Genomic DNA, 23,908 nt, shown 5'->3' on the forward strand with positions numbered 1-23,908 from the left:
GACCCCTCAGATGATCTGCAGCATGTCACAAACAGGATATTAGAATATTGCAGAAAGTGTTTCTGTGCTAGTCCAATTATGCAGAAGTGCTATATGTCCCTGACACCAATATGCAGTCAAATTGATTTCATCTTTATTATAATACAACATTTTTTTAAATATAGTTATTACCTGGCTTGGCCTGCATTGTCAATGCGGATTGTTCATAAAGTCCTGTAGCCCTATATCTGTTTTTAGAGGACTACTCCTTGTAAGGGTGTAGGTGGCAGTGACTCAATTCAGTGGTCGCATTTAAAGATCGATTGTGTCACAGCGGCTTGACATTTCGAAGGTTCTGTCAAATGTGGCCGACAAAAGTGTCCTTTCATCCCCGATTAACAAAGGCTCCAACGAGTGGATCCTTCCCGGCTTCAGTGACAAACTGTTTTTCAAAGAGGTAATGGGGCAAGCAAGCAACGAGATGTCCAACGCTTGAGTATCACATTTCAACTCCACCTAACAGCTAACGGTATACACATGTTAAGAAAAAACATGGGGCTTTAGAACTTTCTCATCATGTCAAACTTCAGCTCTGTTGCTAGGCAACAGCAATAAGGGCAGGACATGCTGGTGACGTCGATGTGGAAAGCCTCTGTAGACGAGAACATTACATTTCGGTTCGGCCTTTGCGGTCTACATGTCTACATGTCTCTGCATCCTTTAAGGTTTTACTGATGGGAGAGGTACATGAGTCATTCCAGTTTTTCTATATTAGCCTCCCTGTCATTAAGTTTGTTGCTAGCTTGTTAAAAGTGATGATTTTGTCTAAATAAATGGAGATCGCCTCCAAAGACATTCAGGGTCTGACCTATTCAGCAAATAACTCACAATGCAGACATTGCTAGACGTTACACTGTGCTCTTAAAATATTTGATGCAGTTCCACATGTTGAACTCTCCACTGCTGTAAAATGTTGACTCCTGATCTTCAGCTGGATCAGCCACCGCCTTTTTGCTTCTCTTATTGTCCTGGATCATCCTCGTTCTTTCCCAGAGAGAAAAGAAATGTTCAGTGCTGAGCCAATGTGCTCGGGTGGTCGTGGCTCTCTCCTTTTCTGTCACACCAACATTCACAGCTAACAGGCTGAAGTCCCCTCCAGTCATCCAACTGTTCACATCGGATAAACCTCCTTCATCTGCTCGCATAGCCTTTAGTGCTATGGTAACCTCTGCATGGGTTACAGTGTCTTCTTCCATGGATGATCAACTCCAATCAATTCAGTGAACATTTCCAACAAACAACAGCCACCATGACTCATTTTTTATCATCTGAAGTAACACATCTCCAGTTGATATGGAAAGACTCCAGTTTAGAGTCAAGTGGATTTTCCCCAAAACTTATATTTTCACCTCGTTTTTCATCAGCACTCTAAACTTAAAGGGAGTTTAAATGAAAACATGAGCGATGGTACATATACATTTAGATATGAGAGTTCAGTTCATACCCCAATCGGTGTGTTGGTGGTTTGTGTTGTTGGTTTGTCAGCAGGATCATGCAAAAACTACTGAACTGATTTCTGTGAGACATTGGTAAAGACAGAAACCGTGACATTTTGGCAGAGATTTGGATAAAGGGACAACTAAGAGATTTCTTTACTTTCATTAACATTGCAAGTATATTTCCCAAGTTCTGTTAAAGTACTGTATGTTTGAAAATTCAATGTGATGATGTTGCTGAAAAGTTTGTACGAGTAAACCCTCATTAAGAACTGAATCATTACAAGATGACATAAAAAAAAGCAATGTAAACGTACCATATGTAACTGCAGCCACTATGGGTCCCTCAATCCAAACAATAATAAAAGACCTAGTTTGATGACATCTTGAAGTTTTGTGGGATCATGGGATTTGTTGTCTTCACTACTACTGCCAATGAAAATCTCTGTCGCTCAGGCATGAATCATTTTCACGAATGAGGTCATGTGTTAAAGCTTTTTTCGTGTTGCAGCAGCTAAAACCAATGGAATCCTGTTACCCTGGATAAAACTGGATTTCTCTGGGTATAAACATTGTCAGAAACATTTTAATGGTGTGAGTGCACAAGTCAACAAAATATATGACACTGGTCTCGACATTTAAATGAAGAATTGATACATATATCTTTAAAAGGTCTATGGCTCTAGTCCCTGCTGCCCATATATCTTATATTCTTACTTTCATTACATCATATGTATGTGTTTGAATATGTACAGAACTGTTTATTTTATTTTGATATACACTTTGTCATGCAAAACACATGGAGGTGATTGTGTATGAAATGTGCTGGACAAATAAAAAATAAATCATATGACTTTTTATTCTGCCCTATTGTCCTGCATGTTGATGCAGATTGAAATTCAGATCTTGATTTTGAAGTTTTTTCCCCAGGGATATGTAAATGCTGCCAAAAGTGTCATGGAGCAATTCACAATAAATTGATTAGATAATTTAATAATATCAATTTAATAATAAGACAATGTTTGCTGTATGAACATAGGGCATACATATTCATTAATTCATTAATTGATATGAATTCATGGATATTCGTATGAATATGAGTATTGATGTTATGTAAAAATGGTGTTTTTCCTATGAGAAAACCTAAGAGAGTTCCTACATTCACAGAAAAGGGCAGAATCTCTATATATAAGGTGCCATTTATATTGAGGTAACCACTGACAGAGAGCATGGAAATCATCTCTGTGGCTTTCACACAAGTCTTTGATCACTATTAAAAACCCTGAGGGGCTCTCCAGGCGTCCACTGTACGATCTGAGCAACCTTTATTTAAGAGAAGTGGAAGCCAGGCTTTTATGTTGTGATTGAAATAATGCACACGACGATATGTGATATATATTCAAAGATTAACTTGTGGGAAACTAGATCCACCCAAATGTACATTTTAGATTGCAGGTGTACGGTTGTAGCATCGGGGAGTTGCATGCAAACCATTCACAGATGAATAAATTATTTTAAAAGCTTCCTTTGGTTTTCATAAAAGGATTAGAAAAATTAAAGACCACATTTTCAGGTCTTTCAAGTCGTTTTGTATGTCCCATGTTTTGTAGCTCCTGAGCTGTACAGCTCCCAGGAATCGATGGAGGTGCTCTGATGGGAATAGTAAGCTCTGCTCTCTGAGGAACACTGTGGAAATATATTTACAGTTTGATAAATACTCAAGGGAATGAAGAGAATTTGACTGTTTATGATGACCAAGACTGATATTGACAAGAACAGGTCGAGTATGAATTAATTTTGAAAAGCTTATTTAATGTATAATGGTTACAACAACAGAGGAAATTTGAATTTTATGATCTGTATTGACAGACTAGAAACTACAGAATACACAAATACATATATATATATATATATATACATATGTGTTGTTGATATATAAATATATATATATATATAAACTCTCAACACAAAAACCCCTTTGCATGTGTTGCACAGAGTCCAGCTGTGACCCTGATCTGTTCTTTACCTAATGAGCTGCTGTGAGCTCATTGTCTGCCTGTAGCTTTGTCATGTGCATGTTGCAAAAGAGAGACTTGATTGTCATTAGGTAACAACATGTTTTGACATGAACGCTCGTCTCTTTCTATACCTTGTTAAATAAATATCAGGGCAGCAGTCACATAGCTTCAGTTGTCACGTTTGGCAGCTCTTTTCATAGCTGCCTCTGTGTGTGTGATTCAGAACCTGTGTCAGGGCTCGGGGCTATTTTCTCTAATCAATTCAAAATGTATAACCAGGGACAGCAGTTTCTTTGCTAATGAAAGAGAATGGCTCCTCAACTATTTCCTGATTAGTCTTCACCTCAGTCATTAACAGCTGAACATTACGTTCCTGAGAAAAGGATCATCACGTGAGAGCTTCATGCTTTTAGTGTTTGTGTGCAAAGCAAGTGGGACTGTGACCAACAACAGACTCTCACACACTAATCAATTAGAGGATATGAGAGGTCATGTTTGTGCTGCTACAACATGTTGACACAGATTCAGAATCGTAGTTTTATCAAGGAAGCCTCGCTTAACATGAGCAGTGATATATTTTACTTGCAGAAGGACGAGCTTTTTGTTCAGCTCCTTAATGTGCATGCAAAACAACACTACAGAGAAATTGTCATTGAATATTGACTGTTCCTCTGAAAATCTTTCTTGGTCCAGATAATGATCTTACTGATAACTACAACGGTAAATCTTAGAGTTCATACCTCCACCAAGGCCCAGCAGGTCCTTCAAATTCACTAGATCCGGAGTTTTATCTGGATCTGCACTAAATTGCACAGACTCATATTCCATGAAGTTCCATGAATTATTTCTCACAATATAAAAAAAAATCTTTGGAACTGACCCCTGATCTACACCAAAATGTAATAGGTTCTTCCCTGACCCATACTGCATCCTTCCACCAGGTTTATGGTAATCTGTTCAGTAGTTTCATTATAATCCTGTAAACTGCCAAACAAACTTCTTAATGCAAGAACCTCCTTTGTGGAGGTAATTATAGATTTAGTATGTGTTAAATTTTACACAAGTGATAAATGTTCTTTCCCTTTGTTCACTAATTTCTAAAACTCTGTGCCTCGGCTGTACAGACATGTGCTGCACTTTCACACTGTGAAACCATGACTTCCACCACACAATACTTGTGCTCCCCACATGTCACATTAGTGTGACCTGAAAGGCCTGAGGGAAAGCATGCTCAGCAGGGTATTGGCAGAATAAGTCAATATTGCTCCATTAAACGAGGGACAGGACTGAAGCTTTAAGGTTATGGCTGTAGTTTTAAACACTGGGTGGACAATATGTTTTAAAATAACTTTAAGCCCTCAGAGACGAACAGCGGTGGAGGAAGGACTGAAGTAGATCCTTTATCCCCATGCACATGTTCCTCAGTTATGTCTCATACTTTTACTGATTCATAAACATATCAGCAGCAGTTAAATTTAGCAGCGTGAACTATTTAAGTAATTCCATATTCCAACATATCCTTGTTAGGATCGGAGCTAAAAGTAGATGTCACTTAGAACAATACCAAAGCAGAAGACACTTTAGATCTCAGAGCTTTCTGTCCATAGACTGTTTATAAAGATGGCCGACTTCCTCCCTCTATGCAGGAATGAATCTGAAATATCATGGATCCGTGTACTGCCATCCTGCGCCGATGACGCCATTTGGAGCCAGAGTTTGCACAAAGAGATCGGGGGATGGAAACGCAGTAGCGAGGGCCTACCAATATACCGAAAATGACATAATTGAGAAAAATGTATTCGTCGTCCATCTTTATATACAGTCTTTGGTTCGGACCCTTGAAGCATCTGAAGTTGCATGTTTCCATTCATCTTTTAATTACTGCACTGCTGTGGCGGCAGCAGTTTCTGGAAGCTCAGTTGATAACCAGTAGAAACAACACATTTAGGCTCATTGTGGGCAATTCTAGAATCTAACGAAACACGAGTACACTCGGACTGTGCTTGACTCATCTTCTACTAAGGGTCGTAATTGCACATTATTCAAATGCACAGTGTTTTTAACATTTCTTCTGGGTAAAAAAACGATGATCTTTGAAGGTTTCCCGAGCTGCAAAAAACATGAGTGGACACAACTAGTCTAGGTTTGGCAACAGAGAGAGCAGAGGCTGGCAAACAGAGCAGTGTCGATGTGAATATCTGTGCACTGCAGGCTGCATCTTGTGTTAATGAGCCAGGAAGTGATAGAAATTCAGAGCCATTAAAATTCAGGATTTTGTATCCTCACTGGAATGTGTGAGTGGCTGTGGCTCAGGGGGTAGAGAGGGTCATCCACTAACCAGAAGGTCGGTGGTACATCCCTCCTTCTACATTCAAAAGTGATGCTGAACCTCACATTGCCCCTGGTAACAATCTGCAATAATCCCCAATAAATCTAATTCTTTTTTAGTAATTTTCCCAAAGAACTGGAGCATCTATAAAGCGAAATTAATTACAGCCAGGGTTTATCTTGAAGTTGTAGGCTTATAGGTGGAAGTAGTTTCACTTCTGCTTCATGTCATTACCAGTAGTTAATGTAATAAATAACCCTTTTACTCCAGTGTGGATGATTATTCTGCTAATGCGGCTGAATACAGGTGAGCCCCTCGGGCTCCGAATCCCACAGAGACACGTCTCCTTTGGGAAATCAGCCTTATAGGCGGCAATTTCCCCGGGATAAACGACGTGCGCTCCATCACTCCTCCGTGCCCGGTCTGTGAAGACATTTTCACTGGCTATCACTACTAAGCTCCTGACAACACGTTGTGTGTGACATCAATATTTATACAGAGCTGGTGTGCTGTTCTGTGTCGGTCCAGAGAAATGAGCGGGTTTGAAGGATCAAGTCTGGTGAAGAGGAAAACTGATGCAGAATAGAAGCAGTCTCTACAATTCTAAATAATTTTGTATATATATGTAATTTAATAGACAAAAAAATGGTCTAAAATAGGGACAGAAAAAGTCATTTTGGAAATTATAAATGAGAGGCAAATATTGCACAGGATGATCATCGTAATATTGCACATTATATTAATATAATTCTGTCCAATATAATAATGCATGGGGTATTTTACATGAAGTAATACAAGTAATATTGCACTTAGTTGGATGTACAGGACAGCTTAATTAAAAGAGTGATATTGAACATCATATAAAAAAATTGTAAAATTGTGTCACAGATCCCTGGCTTTGATTGTATGTTTTATAATTTTATTAGATAATGTTCTTTTAGTAACTCTGACATTCGTAGACATGAATGCATGTAATATGCCCCAAAAAAAAAATAGAACGTAAAGACAGTGGAGGAAAAGTCACATTGTGTCATTTCTCCCACAGTCGACAAATTTTCTCTAAATCAAACTAGTGTCTGTGTAACGGATTTGAATTGGCCACAAACTTAAAATTCGTTATTTTACAGTCACGTAGGTTTTTGTAGTCGGGGTGGCCGCTGTCTCTCGTACGGGGGGCCTGGGTGGGGCAAACTCCTCCCAGGGCTGCCAAACAATCACCCTGATGGGGCAAGGGTGAGCGTCCTTCAGGGTTCTTTTATTTAACCAGCGAAAGGAGATCTCCGTTTTTCTTCCACACAAGCACCAGTGGCGATGCATATTCACTGGTTGATTTCCTGATGATTTCCTTTTCCTCCATCTCGCTCAGTACTTGGCGCAGCTTCTGGTACTGGCCAGGGGGTACCCTTCTGTAGGGGAGCCTGAAAGGTCTGCTGTCTGACAGGTGTATGCGGTGTACAAAACCCTTCGCCTCCCCACAATCAAGACTGTGACGCGAAAAGACATCCTCGTACTGCAAAACAAGGTCAGCCATCCTCTTCTTACAGTCCACTGACACTTCGCATGACTCAATGTCAACAGTACTGAGACCAAATGACCTGAGCTTGTCTTTTACAGAACTTTTCACATCAGCAGTGGGTGGCATAGCTGATTGGGTATAGCTGACAAGGGGAACACCCGAAGGTTCAGCAACATCCATGTCTTCAAGCGCTACACAGGGGTAGACATCAGCCAACTTTGCATTGCGCCTCAGCCGTACAGGCTTGTCAGATGTATTGATGAGCTTTAGTGGGACCCACCTGTCTCCCCACAGCTGAGTTACCATCTTTGCGACCAAAACACCTCTAGGAGCTGAGCGGGATGATGTAAGTTCTGTTATGACGGTGCTGCCTAGGGAAACAGCAGTGTTCTTTGGTAGTTTTCCCCAGAGAAGATATTCACGCCCAGGCTCAAGGCAGGTAGCTGAGTTACACCTGACTGTACCGACCTTGTCAGGAATATTTTCACCTTTCCAGGGATTCAGACCAGAGAGCATAGACAGGAAATGTTCAGTCTCTGGGTCTCTTGTTGAGCAGGGGCTGGACACCGTACTCCAGTAAGACTCACAGTGTTTAGACTGGTGCAGAATATGTTTTATGACATTGGTCCCTAGTATCAGCTCATCATGCTGTCCTGGGACAACAAGTGTGGGAACCAACATTTTGCAGCCATACACTTCCATCTCCACATCGAAGGCACACTTGGGCTTAACACGAAGTCCCCCACATCCAACAAGGACTACATTCGCATCAATCTGATTGTGGTCAGTTATCACTCCGGCCTCCCTCAGCTTCATCTCGGCTGATTCACTGATACTGCATGCCATTGAACCGCTGTCCAACATGCCACCCATTGTCACTGTCCCACCCATCGTCACAGGCGTGTAGAAAAGACTGTCACTACTGCCCACTCTGTGAATATTCTGAAACACAACAACTTCAGAGTCATTACATGAGCCTTTCACAGACGTGTAAACTGTCTCAGCATCAGACACGTCAACTGTTTGGGAGTCTGTGGTGCGACCTGTACTGCCTCCCTCAGAATACAGGTCAACTAGTTTTCCTCAGCCTGGAATTCAGAGGATTTGTTGGCAGGGCAATTCAGTTTATTGTGGCCAGGGGCGAAGCAGGCAAAACACAGTCTCTCTGACATGCAGTGTGAAATGGTTGTGTGGCTGACGTCATTACAGACTTTACAAGCCGCCTCTCTGGAGCGCCGGTCACGAGAAGTACGCTGGAACCTCCCACCTTGAAACTGATGAGAATTACTCCGCTGCTGCATCTTGTCCATCATCTCCTGAAACATGTTGGCCATTTGAATGAGAAGTCTCTCCTCTGACTGTTGGAGATTCTGTGCCACAGCTGGTACAGAGGCATGACCTGAAGCATGGTGGGATTCACATATAACTTGGGGAGACGCTGGAGAGGGACAAGGAACATGACACACATGACGCTGGGCTTGGAGAGGGAAAGGAGGGGAACCCGGAGTGTGGCACTGCTCAGCTACTGCCAGACTTGCCGGTGATGGGCTGGGCTGCTCAGAATCAACAGTGGTTAAATGGCTTTTTAGCTGCACAGCCCCAGTGGCTCTAGCACTAGCTCTTAGTTCTCTTTGATGATCATCAATCCTCAGCTGAACATCACGCGGGGTCCACTCATGGATTGGCTTACATTTCAGGGCAAAGGATAACTCTGGGTCAGGGCAGTGTTTGACGAACATGAGAGCCACTTCATCATTCATGTTCTCTGTCCGCTTCCCTTGTCTGCGCAGGCCCTCAAGTGCTAGGTCTGCTGCCTTGTTGAGCCTTATCCAGTAGTCGACTGGGTTTTCCCTGTGTTTGGGCAGAGTGGAGTAAAAATCTGCGAGAGGGAGACACGAGGGAGCATCACTGAAATATTGGAGAAGAACATCGTACATTATTTCAGGTTTTTGTTCACCATGAATTGTAGGATCACTACGCAAAGCAATCTTCACAACATCTCTTGCCTTGCCCATCAAATGGCACATTATTTCTTCTGCTTGGTCACAAACAGGAATCTCTTGCTTTCTGAGGTGAGTTTTAGTCAAGTCAATCCAGTCGTCGACCGAGTATTTGTCAGTGCCGTCACCTCTGAATGTCTGTAGTCCTTTATCCGACTTAACATGGACTGTCACACGTGGGAGGTCATGTCTGGTAACGTCACTGTGTGTGTTCTGGGTGTTAGTAGTTGTCTGGCCGTCACTATTCAAGTTAACAACACCAGCTGACATTAACTTTGCAACAATGGACTCACCAATCTGAGCGCCTAACTGCCCCACCATGTCTGTGAGATTTTGCATTGCATCAACATTACTGTCAGGAGTGGAAGTCTGGGGTCCCTCCCTCATTAACCCACTAACGGGAGTGCAACCTGGGCTCTGACCTAACCCTGTATCAGCACAACTATCAGTTAAGAACTTTGAATGACCCACATTCCTACTGCCAGCAATGTCACTGAGCCACACACCCCTACCTTTTGGCAGACGAGGACTAGCGAATTCATCCATTGTTATTTCAGCGGCTGCTTTCAACCATTAAATGTACTTGCGTTGTGTATATTAAACCAGAACCAAAATAGAGCATAAAAGTAGGTAAATAAAAAGTACACAAATTATTTAACAACAAAAACAGTTGTCAACTCACTGGAGGAGAGAAAAAAAAAAAAATATTTAAATCACATGCCCTAAACAATAGTCTTTTCTAGATCTGACCACACTGTTATCTTGAAACGTAGATCAGGACGGCAGTACAGCATCCGCGGCGATGAGCATCAAGCTGATCTGTAGATCCAAAAAGGTCACGGCACCAGTGTAACGGATTTCAATTGGCCACAAGGATGAATGACTCAGGGGGTTGGTTTCCAGCTTTTTATTCACCTGTAAAAACACATTGCTTTGCTGTGGTTATTTTACACCTCCTGCTGCATCTCCGTTCTTAAACCCTCAGTAATGTAAAACAACACTGAGGGGGGGAGGGGTTGACAGGAAGTATAAGCTTTCGGAGGAACACAAAAGGTGACGCACAGCAAGGTCACTTCCGCAGGTAATCGTTAATAAAGTAAAATAACTAATAAAATTCACAAATACAAATTCTAAATAAAAATAAATAAAGTACATTTCTAACTCTGTTACACCTGAACAATTCATTGACTGACAGAAAAGATCATTTATCAAGCAACAAAATGCCACATTTTCTTTTCTTAGCTGCTCTAATGTGAAGATGTGTTACTGTTAATTGTTTTGTATGCACTGCAGCAAAACACACCATCTGCTCTCATACTCTCCTCGTTAATTAAGACATTGTTCTACTTGCAGAATGAGACACACAGTCACTGTTAATTCAGAGAATGACAGAAAGTTGAAGCACGAGAGCCAACAAATCACCTCCACCTCTGTGTCAGGTATTCAGACGAGCAGATATCAATTCCTTGATTAACGAATCAGGGCTGGTGAACGTGGACCTGCTGGTGCCACTTGGTTATCAGTGGCCAAAGCAACACAAGAGATGATAAATGGTCACGTGCATGGCGGCTGAGAGGATAAAAGCGTGTGGCGGTAATGTATGTGTCCAACCTACTGGATGTGAAACACCCACACATTTGAATGGAAGAAATCTTCAGCGGTGTCTCTCTACAGAATAAATAAGTAGGAACTCTTCCCTTTGGTTTGAGTTTCATACTCTCAGTTTAGTGGAAAACTGACAATCATGTGATCTCCCTGTGAGAAAAATAAACGTGTTATATCCGTTCTCAAGTCTCTTTTGGACAACCAACGTGCAACTGGTGCGTGACAAATATTGAGGAAGGACCAAATTGTGCGTTGTTGTGGGTCAAAACAAGACATAGTGGTACACAGTGCTACACTACAACTTGGAGCATCCTTCCCAATGACCATAGGCAAAATCTGACCTAGGTCAAATTTGAGCTAACCACCTCCCTACTCACTTACCCCCAAGTTTTTTACTTTTCTTGCTTTTATCCTTCAATCTGCTTTTTTTTCACCCCATTACAATTGATTGATTGATTATTGATTAGTTATTCTGAGAGTGTGCAGCAGCCGCAGAGCCTCTGAAGTTCTTTTCAAGGCTTCCATGACTCCTAACACACACTGCAGAGTGACAGTGTGTCATGTGTTCACCTGCTAATCCTTTACTATCCCCGTGTGGCCAGCAGTGATTACTGCAGGCCTGGGAACAGCAGTAGCTTTGTCAGCACATGACTTGTGCATATCTCGTAAACTACCATTCAACATAAAGGACAAATGACGCCAAAACTTTATTTGAACTCAATGTCAGTTATTGTCATTGGCAATACTTTAATTTCACAATATACATATGCATTCAATGGAAAAGCCCTTTAAGTCCCAGCAAGTATTTCAGTCCATCTCCAGAGCTTGTTTTAATAATCAGTCTTAAATAGCAAGTTCAGTAAGAAAGAATCATTTGAGGCTACATGATATATTTTTTTGAGAATTGTCGGTTATTATTTCTCTGCTGTAGACGCTTTATCACTCTTCTTTTGCCTCGTCACCCTTTCCATCTTCATCTTTAGCTTCCCCTGTTTTTTCCTCTTCACCTTTTTGTTCGTCTTCCTTTTTCTCCCCCTCTTCTGCTTTTTCCTCTTCCTTCGTCTCCCCTTCCACCGCCTTCTCGTCTTTTCTTACCTCCTCTTCCTCGTCATCCTCATCCTCCACCTCCTCTCCCGTCAGGCGCTCCAGGTCTGTGATGCGGTATCTCAGAGCTTTGTCGGCGCTCATGTAATTTCCCAGAATCTTTTTCAGCTTGGTCTGCATCAAATCCATAGTGTTATACAATCTGTTGACCTTCTCCTCCAGCTCTTGCACCTCAGGCAAAATGTTAGCGGGGTCCAGCTCGATCAGACCGTCTTTCATCAGGATCTGCCGGCCTTTGTCTTCCAGCATGCCTTTAGCGTCCGGATACTCGGTCAGAGACTCCATCAGGTCGTCCTTGGACAGGCAGAAGAGGTCTGAGTATCCGATGCTGCGGATGTTGGCTGTCCGCCTGTTCCCTGCTTTGCTGCCTTTGATATTGAGGATGCTGATCTCACCGAAATAGCTGCCACTTCCCAAGACAACAAACTGCGTGACGCCATCGTCTGCAACGACTGCCAGTTTCCCGTCTTTGATGATATACATCTCGCGCCCGATGTCGCCCTTCTTGCAGATATAGTCTCCGGGGCTGAAGACTTGAGGCCGCAGCTTGAGCACCAGCTCGATCAGCAGGCCAGCCTCGCAGTCGGCAAAAATACGAACTTTTTTTAGGGTCGCCATGTGGACCTGGATGGCAATTTCAGCCTTTAGTTTGTCTGGAAGGTACCGCAGCACCTCATTTTCATCCTGCGCCTTACCATTGTTCCACAGGTAGTCAAACCACTTGATGACTCGCAGCTCAAGCTCCTTGCTGACTTTTCGAACCTTTCGATGAAAAGAAAGCACATTAAAAACACAGTTAACATGATTCTGTTTCAAAATGTGAATGGAAAAAAGAAGGCCATTTACCCGCATATATTGCTTGATGTTGTCGATTCGGGACTGAAACTGGGCTTGGGCAGCGTTCATGTTGGAGATCATGGTGGCGATGTTTCCTACAATTGTGGCAAAAATCAAGACTCCAACTAAGAAGTCGGCCACATGGAAGAAAAACTCTGAGTCCAGAGCTGGTGGTGGCATTTCTCCGATGGTGGTCAGGGTCAGTGTGGACCAGTAGAGGCAGAACGCATACTTCCTCATGGGCAGTCCAAACGCAGGCCGCTCTGGATCATCCAGAGCCGGGTAAACCCAGTCGTCGGCCCCGAAACCAATAGACTTGGAGAAGGAGAAGTAGAAGCAGGCGTTCCAGTGGATGATAATGAGGATGTACATGATCAAGTTTCCGATGCGGAAGATGTTGGGGTAATTGGTTTTGGTCTCTGTCCTCGTGAAGAACTCCAACATGCGCCCGATTCTCAGCAGCTTGTTGAGGCGGATCTCCGGGTAGCTGAAGCCCAGGAAGAGATAGAAGACGTCTGTGGGCAGCACGGAGACAACATCGAGGCGAAACTGGAAGCTGCTCATGTAGCGATCCCGCAGCAGCTTCTCATCTTTCACCATCAGACCTTGTTCCAGGTAACCTGCATGTAAAGAGGTGCAAATTCGTAGACACACCATAAGTTTTATACAAGTTAAAGTTCCAGAGAAAGTAAAAGTTCCTCCCAAAAGTATTCCCTAGTACTGCTGTAAACGCCCCCTGATTGCACGCAGATAATCACCCTTTCAAACTCATGCTGCGTGAGTGATGATTAAGGTATCTCAAAGAATGTCAGCACTCATATAATTTAGTGTTTTATTTTTTATCACATTTTAGTCAAATTAGTCTGAGCTGTAATCAGTCCTTATTTTCTGATGATCAGTGTCTCATTGTAATTCAAATGTAAAAATGCAACGATGCGATAAATCCAAGATGGGAGATGTTGTCAGTTCTGTAAAACAAAATGTTTCAAGTGCTCAAAGGTTGGGTTTGCATATTTAAAGTGCATTTTATTACAAGACTACATGAAAACAGATCTGAATGCTGTTTTTGTGAAAGCTTGCTGTGAAACGATCAGTTTCAGTTTATAACCTATGACACTGGACTCACACATATGGGTTGGAGGCCTCCATTGTAATGCTGCTCATTCACTTTGAACGTGGTGAAGTCATGTGTTGCATTGGGGCTCTGTTGTAAGGTCATCTTTTCATGCAACAGTGGACGCACCAGCCAATCACATAGGGCTTAAAGAAATTCTCAAGGGCAGACACTAGCCAATCAAATCAAACATTATTGCGAAAAACAAGGAGACAGAGACAACTAGTGAACCTGCTGTGGTTTCATCTGGTTGAGATTTGTATTTCCTGTGTACTTCTGTAGCATTGATAGCAAGGCTGGCACATTGTGTCCCACGCATGGAACAGTGATTGCTGTGTCAGCACCAAGTGTTGGGCACGCTCACCATCAAGCGTCAATGCGATGCATTTACTTAAGTGCAGTGTAAGCAATGTGTGACACAATTCATGGTTCTTGTTCACGACAAACTGTGCACAATATATTTGGCTTCAGCTGTCTGAGTTTCTTTTCTCCTTGATAGTGTTTCCTTGCTGAGCTGCAGTGACAGTCACACAAAGAGGTACATTTATAAACTTACTTTAAATTCCAGGGCTCATATTTACTTCTGCTGAACTTTAGAGTGCATTTTTGCAGAGGCCAAGAACTGTGGACTTAATCCTCCATCACTTACACTGAAATTATGTTTGGGGGGATCTTTTTTCTTTGTAGACTTAACATGACGAACAAGCACAGCAGCCAGAAACTTCATCAGTTGAGCTTTCTATACTTTGAGCCTGTGTCAGTTTGGTTTTTTACCTGTTCTGATCCTGAAGAACATATCAGCCAGGTAGACCAGGTCGGAGGTGTAGTCCAAAACAATCCAGTAAATGAAGTAGTTGTCCTGCAGCTCCTCAAAGCAAGCCCTGGAGAGGAGAAGGCCACCAGCAGTGTGTTTGGTTGAATTCATAATGTTGAGCACCTACTCCATTTTGTCCTGTTGTGCCACTGCTACAGCTGGTGTGAAGCCAATCTTACTAGTCTGAACCAATACAAAGAGAAGATAATTTCCTGCACTAAGCCAGCTCACTGCTAAAATCACAATGATATGTATCAGCCTCCCATATAGATTTGATATGAATAACACTCAATGAGGCTGAAACTATGAACATTTAACCTGCAGGGAAAGTGTATAACTGGAATCACTGATTATAGATGTTACCTGGCTATGATCGTGGTCCAGTTGTACATGACTGGCAGTGTGATGATGAACAGCCAATGGTAATAGAGATTCCCAGCAGGATTAATGACAAACAGTTCTTTGGGTCTAAAGAGGAAAAGACAAAGTTAATTAAATAGTTGAGAGCATGAAGTACTTGAAAGGTTGTTCTAAATTATGCACTTACTTGTCTTTGTCCTTGTCCTTGTCTTTGTCCTTTTCCTTTTCCTTTTCCTTTTCCTTTTCTTTTTCTTTTTCTTTTTCCTCTTCTTTTTCTTTTTCCTTTTCTTTTTCTTCTTCTTCTTCTTTTTCCTTTTCTTCATCTTTTTCCTTTTCCTTTTCCTCCTCTTTGTCTTCCTCCTGCTCTTCTTCTTCTTCTTCTTCTTTATCCTTTTCCTCATTCTCCTTCTTTCTGTAATGAGAATTGGTGCATTGATGAAAACAGGACATTAAACATCCTTCACCCCGCGAAAAGCTTTTCATCAGGACATAATTACTCTTTATTCCCTTTATTTAATTTACCTTTTTTTCTTTTTCTCCCTGGCACAGGAACAATTAGCACACTAATTAAAGTCACTTCAGTAATGGGCCTCACTGAAGTGACTTTAAAACATCAAATAGAAACCAGGGCTTCACTTATCACCGTTTGACCCATTATTGTACTTACTCCTCACTGTTGTTACTGTTGTTCACATTGAGCAGACAGTGAGGGTTTGGTTGAAGCGCAGGTCTGGAACAAACACAGAGAGTTAATTAATGACCAGTCGTACTTTGTTGTATCTCATTAATGAACCGTGCGTCCTCTCTTTGAATGAGGGAGACAGCTGAGTCTGAGGCTTTGAAGGTTCCGCTTACATCTCGTCCTCTTTGCTGTTAGAGGTGATTTGCTTCACAGGGTGAGGCGGCACAGGGAGGTGGTGATGGGTTGCTGGGGTGGTCATGGCAGCAGATCTGATGGAAATAAGGTGGAGACTTCACTCACATCCAGAAGTCAGTCTATTGTCCTTCCATCATCCATCCACCCATCATCGACACAGTTTAACCTATGAGGGCTGCAGGGGAGCCACAGTTTATTATACATATTTATATATATATGTATATAGATAGATAGATCAAATCAAGACATTTGGAAAGATTGTTGGTCTCTAGAAACTTGTGTTAGCATAACATTTTCTGACTTAACCAATTGAGAAAAAACCTGCAGGAGTCAATGATTGAAAAAAATCACTGTATTACAGAGTTTGTCAGACAGAATTTTTTAAGACCATATTTCCAGTGTCATAAGAAACGTAGCAAATAAAATTCTCGTCTTGTAAAATTGTACCGCGTCAAATATCTCATTGCAGATTGGAACAAAAGTTAAAATATATATATATATATATATCCTCCCTTAAAACTGTACTGAAATACATCTGCAGTCTGATATTACAGAAGCCCAAAATAAAATCAACAAAATATATAGATTCATTTATCACTCCACATCTGTCCTGCCTTTCAGCTCATAGATCTTCATGCACGTCACATCTGCTGTAATGTCCCCCTCTGTAAAACCCCTTAAATAATGTAAAATAGTTTGTTTGACACATCTGGTTCTGTGTGTGTGTTTGTTTAAAGACAGCTGTGTGAAAGTAACCAGACATCATGAGAGGTTACGTTCAACAAATCAGTTCAGAACAATTCTATTATAAACATGTGGGGCTACAAAGATTCCTTCTCAAAAATGTCGTTCCCTCTGACTGAACTTACCTTTTCCTCTCGTTAATGTGACGTAAAGCACATTTTTCTTTGCTCCTCCTGTAGTTTTCTTTTAGGATCTGGAAACTGGCCTCTCACCGCAGCAGAAGATGTATAGCATCAATTATCAGATGCTAATTAAAATAACATCAACATGTTGCCAGACACCTACAAGCATTGAGTCTGACTAACTGTGCCATAGAGTCTCAGTGACCCTGATAAGGATTTGTGGATTAGACTTGGCTGAGAAGAGGTGAAGCAAAGTCACTCATCCAGCTTTATTTGTCCACTGCAGTGAGAGATAAACTGTCAACTGTAGTTTGGACGAACCTCAATAAACTGGTTAGTGCGGATCCACAACACTGGAAACCATTCAGCGTTCACTTTTTCTTTTTAAACTGCAACACGCTTGAATTTTCCTGACCGGCAGAGAGTGGAACAGCAGAGGATTTGATCTGCTCTCACAAACACACACACACACACACACACACACACACACACACACACACACACACACACACACACACACACACACACACATCTCCTGCTCACTCAGCACTCTCAGCCATATCCAGCCCTGATCCTATTAGATGCTGCCGGGTGTTACAGATTTCAGATCAGCTGCACCGGTTCCTTTTGTTTGAATAAGAATCACGACAGGTGAGATTAAATCCAACCCTCTGTCAGTGTTGAGTGCTGTAGCTTAATAACAGGAGATCCTTCTCGACTCACGTCCTGTGGTTGTGTGGCTCTCCCTGTTGGCTGATGTGGTGTTTGTAGTTTTGTGAAAACACAGCGTCTACTTGAACTGAGCATCAGTTCAGAATCATGCTGCTGCTTCAGTGTCAGTGTCCTGGTATTGTATTGAAATTCATTGTGATGCCTGTGCTTTCCTTGCATGAGCCCCACAAATGAATGAAGACAGTCGGCTACAGAGAGACATAAGAAATATAGGAAGAGACATGTGGATGACTTAAACTGAGAATGCTACAGTTGTATGATCCTCATCTAAATGTTTCCAGGTTTAATTAATCACAACTGAAGCACAGTATTGCAAAAAGTATTTTAATAAAAGAAAGACAAAAGATTACAAAGACAATTTTTAATTGTCCAATTCTGAAGTGAAAACACTTGTTTTGCCTCACAAAGCGCATATACTGTATGCTAGATAGTCTCTTTTAAGCATGTCACAGCTTTTCTCTGCTGCCTGCCAGCTTCTGTCTTAGCTGCTAAAAGAGAAGCACTTAGGCTGGAGATGAGGTGAAGGTAACGACACTGCAGGAGGATCTGCTTCCATTCCAGCTGTGGCAACCTAAGCTGCCACCAGGGCAACGCCGGCATCAGCGGCACCAGCGTCAGCAGGGACGTCGGCTGCGGCAGGAGAGGCCACATCTGCAGCCACCTCAGGGGCAACGTCAACAGGGGCACGTCGACTGGAGGCACATCCACAGCTGCAGCATCCACAGCTGCAACATCCACAGCTGCAACATCAACCGCGCAGCATCAACCGCAGCAGCATCAACCGCAGCAGCATCAACCGCAGCAGCATCAACCGCAGCAGCATCAACTGGTGCAGCCTCTACAGGGACATCAACCACAGCTGGCTCAGCAGCAGCTGCAGGGTCCACTGCTTCCGGCTCTGCTGGTGCTGCCTCAACCACAGCTGGCTCAGCCTCAGCTGCCTCCACCTCTTCAGCCTCCTCTTCCTCATCAGAGTTCAGAGGGGCAGCACCAGCGGGTGCACCAGCTTTGGGAGCAGGGTCCCCTTCCTGAGCATGAGAAATAGAAAGGAAATGACTCAGAGTTGATACATAGACAGTCCACATAGTTTTGTCTATTTACAGAACCATCCATCCATTATCTGCCACTTATCCTTTCACAGGGGGGCTGGAGCCAATCCCAGCTGATATTGGCTGAAGGACATTTGGATGGGAAAAGCACAACATGGCCTGTGAGCACAAATGTATAAAGTATTTTGTGGCTCCAGAGGAGCTTTGAAAAGTGTGAGAAAACTCTTCAAGTGACACCTCCAAGCTTTTGCTCGGAGATCACAGAGGCCCTGTATGAAAACAGTTGGCATAAAGTTTAGAAGACATTTACCAGGGGTCAGAGAGGTCAAACGAGAAATCCCACTAGTTCCAGTAAAGGAAAAGTAGGGTCCGGCATTACTGAAAGATCACTGGAGAGTCATGAGATCCTTATTCAACTTCAAATCCTTCTCCTGTGTGTTTCCCATTTTTATCAACGTGCAGTACACTGCTACTATAAAAGTGAAAAGAGCATGAAAACTTTTGTTTCCCCAGATAAGACTTGATCATTTTGATGCAATAAGTTTCAACTTAAGTGAATCAGCTCTCTTTTTAAAGGACAAATACAATCAACAAGAAGTACAGGTAAAGACAGTCAAATAAATCTCGCTTCAGTTTCAGGGTCCTGGTATTGTGGATATACATCATCATTATTTATTGAGACATTTGATCGTAACAGAGCCAATATTAATGTTATTATCACCTCTGCTTCCCCTACATGGAAAAAAGAAAATTGTTTACCAAGTTAAAAATATACTTCAATTGATATCACAAAAAGATATTATTATACTGTCAGTTTATCATTTTGATTTGACAAATCTCCAGTCCTTTGTGTGTTACCAAGTGAAGTCATCTTTTTTAGTTCTTTCCCCGGGTTCTATGATAAATCATAACATCTGCAGTCAGAATTCGGTTGAAAATAAAATTCAGGTAAAATGATCAAGATAAGAGATAATTGCGTTTTTCACACTTTTTTGTTGTAGCAGAAACAAACACATTGATTCTAAGGCAGAGCTCCCAGATTGAATACAGTGACGCAGGAGGACGTGTGTTTTTGATCCACAAGTAGCCTCAACCGCACATTTGGCGAGAGTGAATATAACACAAAGTGGACCGAAGAAAATTGTATTTCTCCCTCCAGACACAGTTAATCTCTGTTAAGAGTGAAAGAACAATATTCTCTTCAGTGTGATATTGTAAAATTTGATTTTTGTTTTGTTTTACTTTATAGATTACCTTCATTCTCCTCAGCATTATGTTTGAAAATGTACATGATTTAATTAATGCTAGTTATAAATGGTAAACACGCCCCTTGGTTTAGATCTGGAACTATGCGGTGCACCTTACATGCATGCAATGTGAGCGACGTTTAACATTGGCGGTTTAACATTGGCTGTGCTACTTTCAGGTGTCCCACGTTTTTGGGTTCGGACAATAAACATGGATGGTGTCCATGCTCTTGCTTTACCCACAGCCCTACAGTAGGTAGAGTTAAAACTCTGCCCTACAATACAAAAGTGCCTTCTCACCTCTGTCTCCTCCTCTGATGCATCTTCAGCCGCCACAGGAGCCACAGGGGCAACGTCAGCTGGGGAAGCTGGTGCAGCAGCAGCAGCCTGCATCAGTAAAACTCATTTAGCTCTTTTTGAATTGGCTGCTGTAATGTAAAGTAGTGTTGTGCTGTATGTGTGATCACCACTTCAAACATTTTTATTCCTGAGTCTCACAACATTAATAGACTTACAGGAGCATCAGCAGCAGGAAGGAAGGGGTTTCCAACTACTCCCTGGAAAATACAGATTAATGATTAATGCCAAACTAACTAGATTGATAAGCAGATGATTTATTTTATTTTCTACTTCTATCTTTTCTCAATTTAATTTTTCTTTTTTCTTTTGGTGATACTGCTGAATCCCTTCTACCTGCTGCTGGTACAGCCTGTACATCTCCATCCACCTGAGGGCCTCATTAGCATGCGCTGCAACCTGCTGAAGAAATACCAGACGTCTCCAGGCATGCTCGTGCAATTAAGAAAATTATTTGCTCTCTGTCAGACTCCCATCACACCGCGCATTCGATGACATGACAAAAACATGGCACGACATGCCGAGGCAGACAGAAGCATCCACAGACACAGACTTCACAGAAAAACAAACACAGATGACCTCTTACCTCATTGCTTTCACTCCCTGGGACCTGTGGATTAAGAGAGGACGGAGAGAAAACAGCGTTGTGTGATAATCCAAAAGAGAAAAGTGTTGTTGTATGTAGTGTTGTGTGTAGGTTAGATATTTAAAAATGGATTATTCAGCGGAGAGAAAGGAGGAAAGACTTACAGGGGCTGCCAAGCTAGTGGCCAGCAGGCACAACATGATCACCAGCAGCTTCATCATGAATCAGTCTAGACAAAAACATACCATATGACATATTGAAATAATTACAAATATTTGAAATAATTAAAAAGAATGAAAGAAGCAATGAGAATAAGGAAAAAGATGCAATAAAAATATGAAAAAATTTAATGAAATAATATTGTAAAAAAATACTAAATTAAAGGACAACAATATTACTACAAAAGCTTTTAATATATGCAGGATAAAGTTTCTAGCTACAATTCGGAAATTCCTTATATCTGACGATCCATTACCTTTTCTTCCTGGTGCAGACAGCGGTTGAAAATGTTTCTCCTCAGGGATGGAAGGTAATCTACTTCATCTTCACAACATGGAAGCCATTTATATACTGGAACATCCCATGACAGCCAATCACCTCCAGTGAAACGCACAGACCTGTGTGTTGGAAGAAATATCCTTACACTTCAAAACTGGAAAAGGCATGCAGGGTTAAGGCCCCTCTTATAGTTAATTACACAGTGTGCATGTCGGTTTCGCACACATACCCCTGTCTTTTATTGCCCTGCAACCAAAAAAAGAAAACACAATATGGCTTGAAGCTGACATAAGCATGTGAAGTAATGACAGTGACTGAGTATAGCACAACTTAGTTTGACTTGATAATAATAATATCAAGGTATATATATATACGACATCTGAAAAAGACTCCCTACGGCCTAAATCATGTCATGAATATATTTACTTCTCCAAACTTATGGTATATAAAGAAAGAAGACACATCTCCACTTCCTGTACCTGTACCACCTCTTGTATAAGAATGTAGAATGGGCATCGCCATCTTGTCCTTTAGATAAAATTTGGAGCCAGAGTCTGCGCAGTAGTGATCACTGTGTGGCTGACATCTTTGTATTTAATGTGTATTTTGACTTTTAAGTGAGCTCCATGTCCTAGTCATTAACATGGAGGAGGCAGGGTTTATAACCTATACTGCAGCCAGCCACTAGTTAGCGATCAAGATGATTTGGCTTCACTTTTGGAGAGCTGTCATGTTGTCCATCTTTATATAAAGTCTATGGTGTGATGAATACCTTATACATTGCATTGTTAAACCAGGGGATACGAAAGTTTTTGCTTTTGTCACTTTGCCTTTGAATGGTAAACATTTTTTTTTTTAATAATCTAAAATATAAATAAATCGTGATCTAACAATAGATTAGAGACAAAACCTCAGGTGAATACATTTATGTAGCAGAAGCTACTTTTTTCTTTCCTCATCTTGATCATCTCATGATCCACTGGATTTACAATGTGACCCTTAAGAGGAGGCCTGACCCGACTGTAAATAAATCTAGCTGTAAATAAATAGAGCACTGACTTCACCCTCTGAAATAGTCGTGCTAACAACGATATCATATATAAATCACTGACAGGACACTTTTTCATGCTGATAGTACTTGAACTTATATAACTTGATTTCACTTGTAGGTAGGAGTTTTACACTTGATGCTTCACTCAAATATAATATGAACTGCATTTGAGTATTTGAAATAGCAGGACATTTAAGTAATTACCTCAACACTGAAATGTACAGTATGTGTGTGTGGTGGAAACACAAACACACACTTTCAATGGGAAGTACCTTTTTTGTGGTGTCTGACCTGAACTGATCCTTGTTTGCTTTAGCTGGTGTGGCCGCTCATCACAGCAATTTGGAACATTGTAGGTTTGTTTTGTGATTCTAAGTAAGATAATCAGACTTACTGAGTAATCTGCAAAACTGTATTCTAGACATTCTTGCCTCAAACCTGCTGAGCTAATGAGTTTCACTGGGATAACAATTTCTTTAATGGTCCTTTAAAACTTGTACTTATCTTGGCACACAATGAGATCGCTTTTTTCTACTGCCTGAAAAAATGTTGAATAATAAACTAATTATTATCTGTACCAACAGGAATCCTTTGGGCAAATTAAATAAACTCTCTTCTCAAGCAAAGCAATTCCCCTACATTTCCTACCCTGCGTCCTGCTGTGCCCTTGGTTGGACCACAATCCTCTCAATTGTCTTCTGCCTTCTTTTTGATCTAAAATACAATTTCTGATTGCCAATGTACTGAAACCTCCTCTGTGGTAAATCTGTGGTAATTCCAACTACTGAGCACTTTTCCATGATGATGATTTTTTCCATTCATTGTGAAGAACCTCACCGCTAACCCTAACCAGGACCTCAGAAATTATGTTTGGTCTCATTAGGATGCAGCTTTGTGCCCCATGAGGTCTAATGCTGCTGATAAGGTTTGTGTTAAAGGGATAGTTCACCCAAAAATGAAGATTCACTCATCTACTCACCACTATGTCTCCCTAAAGCCTAAATCATATATATATAGCTCTCATATGTCATACATGTGTCATATATATATATATATACCTTGATATTATTATTCTCAAGTCAAACTAGGTGCTACTCAGTCACTGTCATTACTTCACATGCATATGTCAGCTTCAAGCCATCTTCTGTTTTTGTTGTTTTAAGTTTGGTTCCAGGGCAATAAAAGACAGGGGTGTGTTTAAAGAATCTGTCACCATTTACTTCAACTGTATTTGATTTGGCTGCAACTCTGTTTACCAATGAAACTCCAAAAGTGTTGTGGACTCAAAACACTTCAACCACCACCTCCATCGGCACAGTGGTGAGTAGATAATCAGTGAATTAAAAATTTTGATTGAACTATCCCTTTAATGCTCGAAAACATCCTAAAGAGGCAACAAAAAAACGTGTACACACACGCGCACACACACACACAGACTCAGGGTGAATACAACAAGATCCCTGCTGTCATTGC

At 41.5% G+C, this 23,908-nt stretch overlaps 1 protein-coding gene across 2 annotated transcripts; it reads right to left on the reverse strand.

Moving 5' to 3' along the window:
* Window positions 1-11,649: 11,649 nt before the first annotated feature.
* cnga1a (cyclic nucleotide gated channel subunit alpha 1a) lies at window positions 11,650-17,150 on the reverse strand. Of its 2 annotated transcripts, none has more exons than XM_035146543.2 (8): window positions 16,919-17,150; window positions 16,028-16,123; window positions 15,840-15,902; window positions 15,360-15,584; window positions 15,176-15,280; window positions 14,773-14,879; window positions 12,894-13,504; window positions 11,650-12,809 (listed from the first exon to the last, which is right to left on the reverse strand). In XM_035146543.2, exons 2-8 carry the CDS (start codon window positions 16,111-16,113, stop codon window positions 11,883-11,885), a joined length of 2,124 nt encoding a protein of 707 aa, XP_035002434.1. In that variant the 5' UTR covers window positions 16,114-16,123; window positions 16,919-17,150; the 3' UTR covers window positions 11,650-11,882. The 2 variants fall into 2 exon arrangements, with proteins under 2 accessions (XP_035002434.1, XP_035002425.1); XM_035146534.2 differs by having other exon boundaries at window positions 16,028-16,224; window positions 16,919-17,149.
* Between the last annotated feature and the right edge of the window lie 6,758 nt (window positions 17,151-23,908).

This window comes from Hippoglossus stenolepis, chromosome 2 (genome assembly GCF_022539355.2).
Source record: "Hippoglossus stenolepis isolate QCI-W04-F060 chromosome 2, HSTE1.2, whole genome shotgun sequence".
Taxonomy (NCBI): domain Eukaryota; kingdom Metazoa; phylum Chordata; class Actinopteri; order Pleuronectiformes; family Pleuronectidae; genus Hippoglossus; species Hippoglossus stenolepis.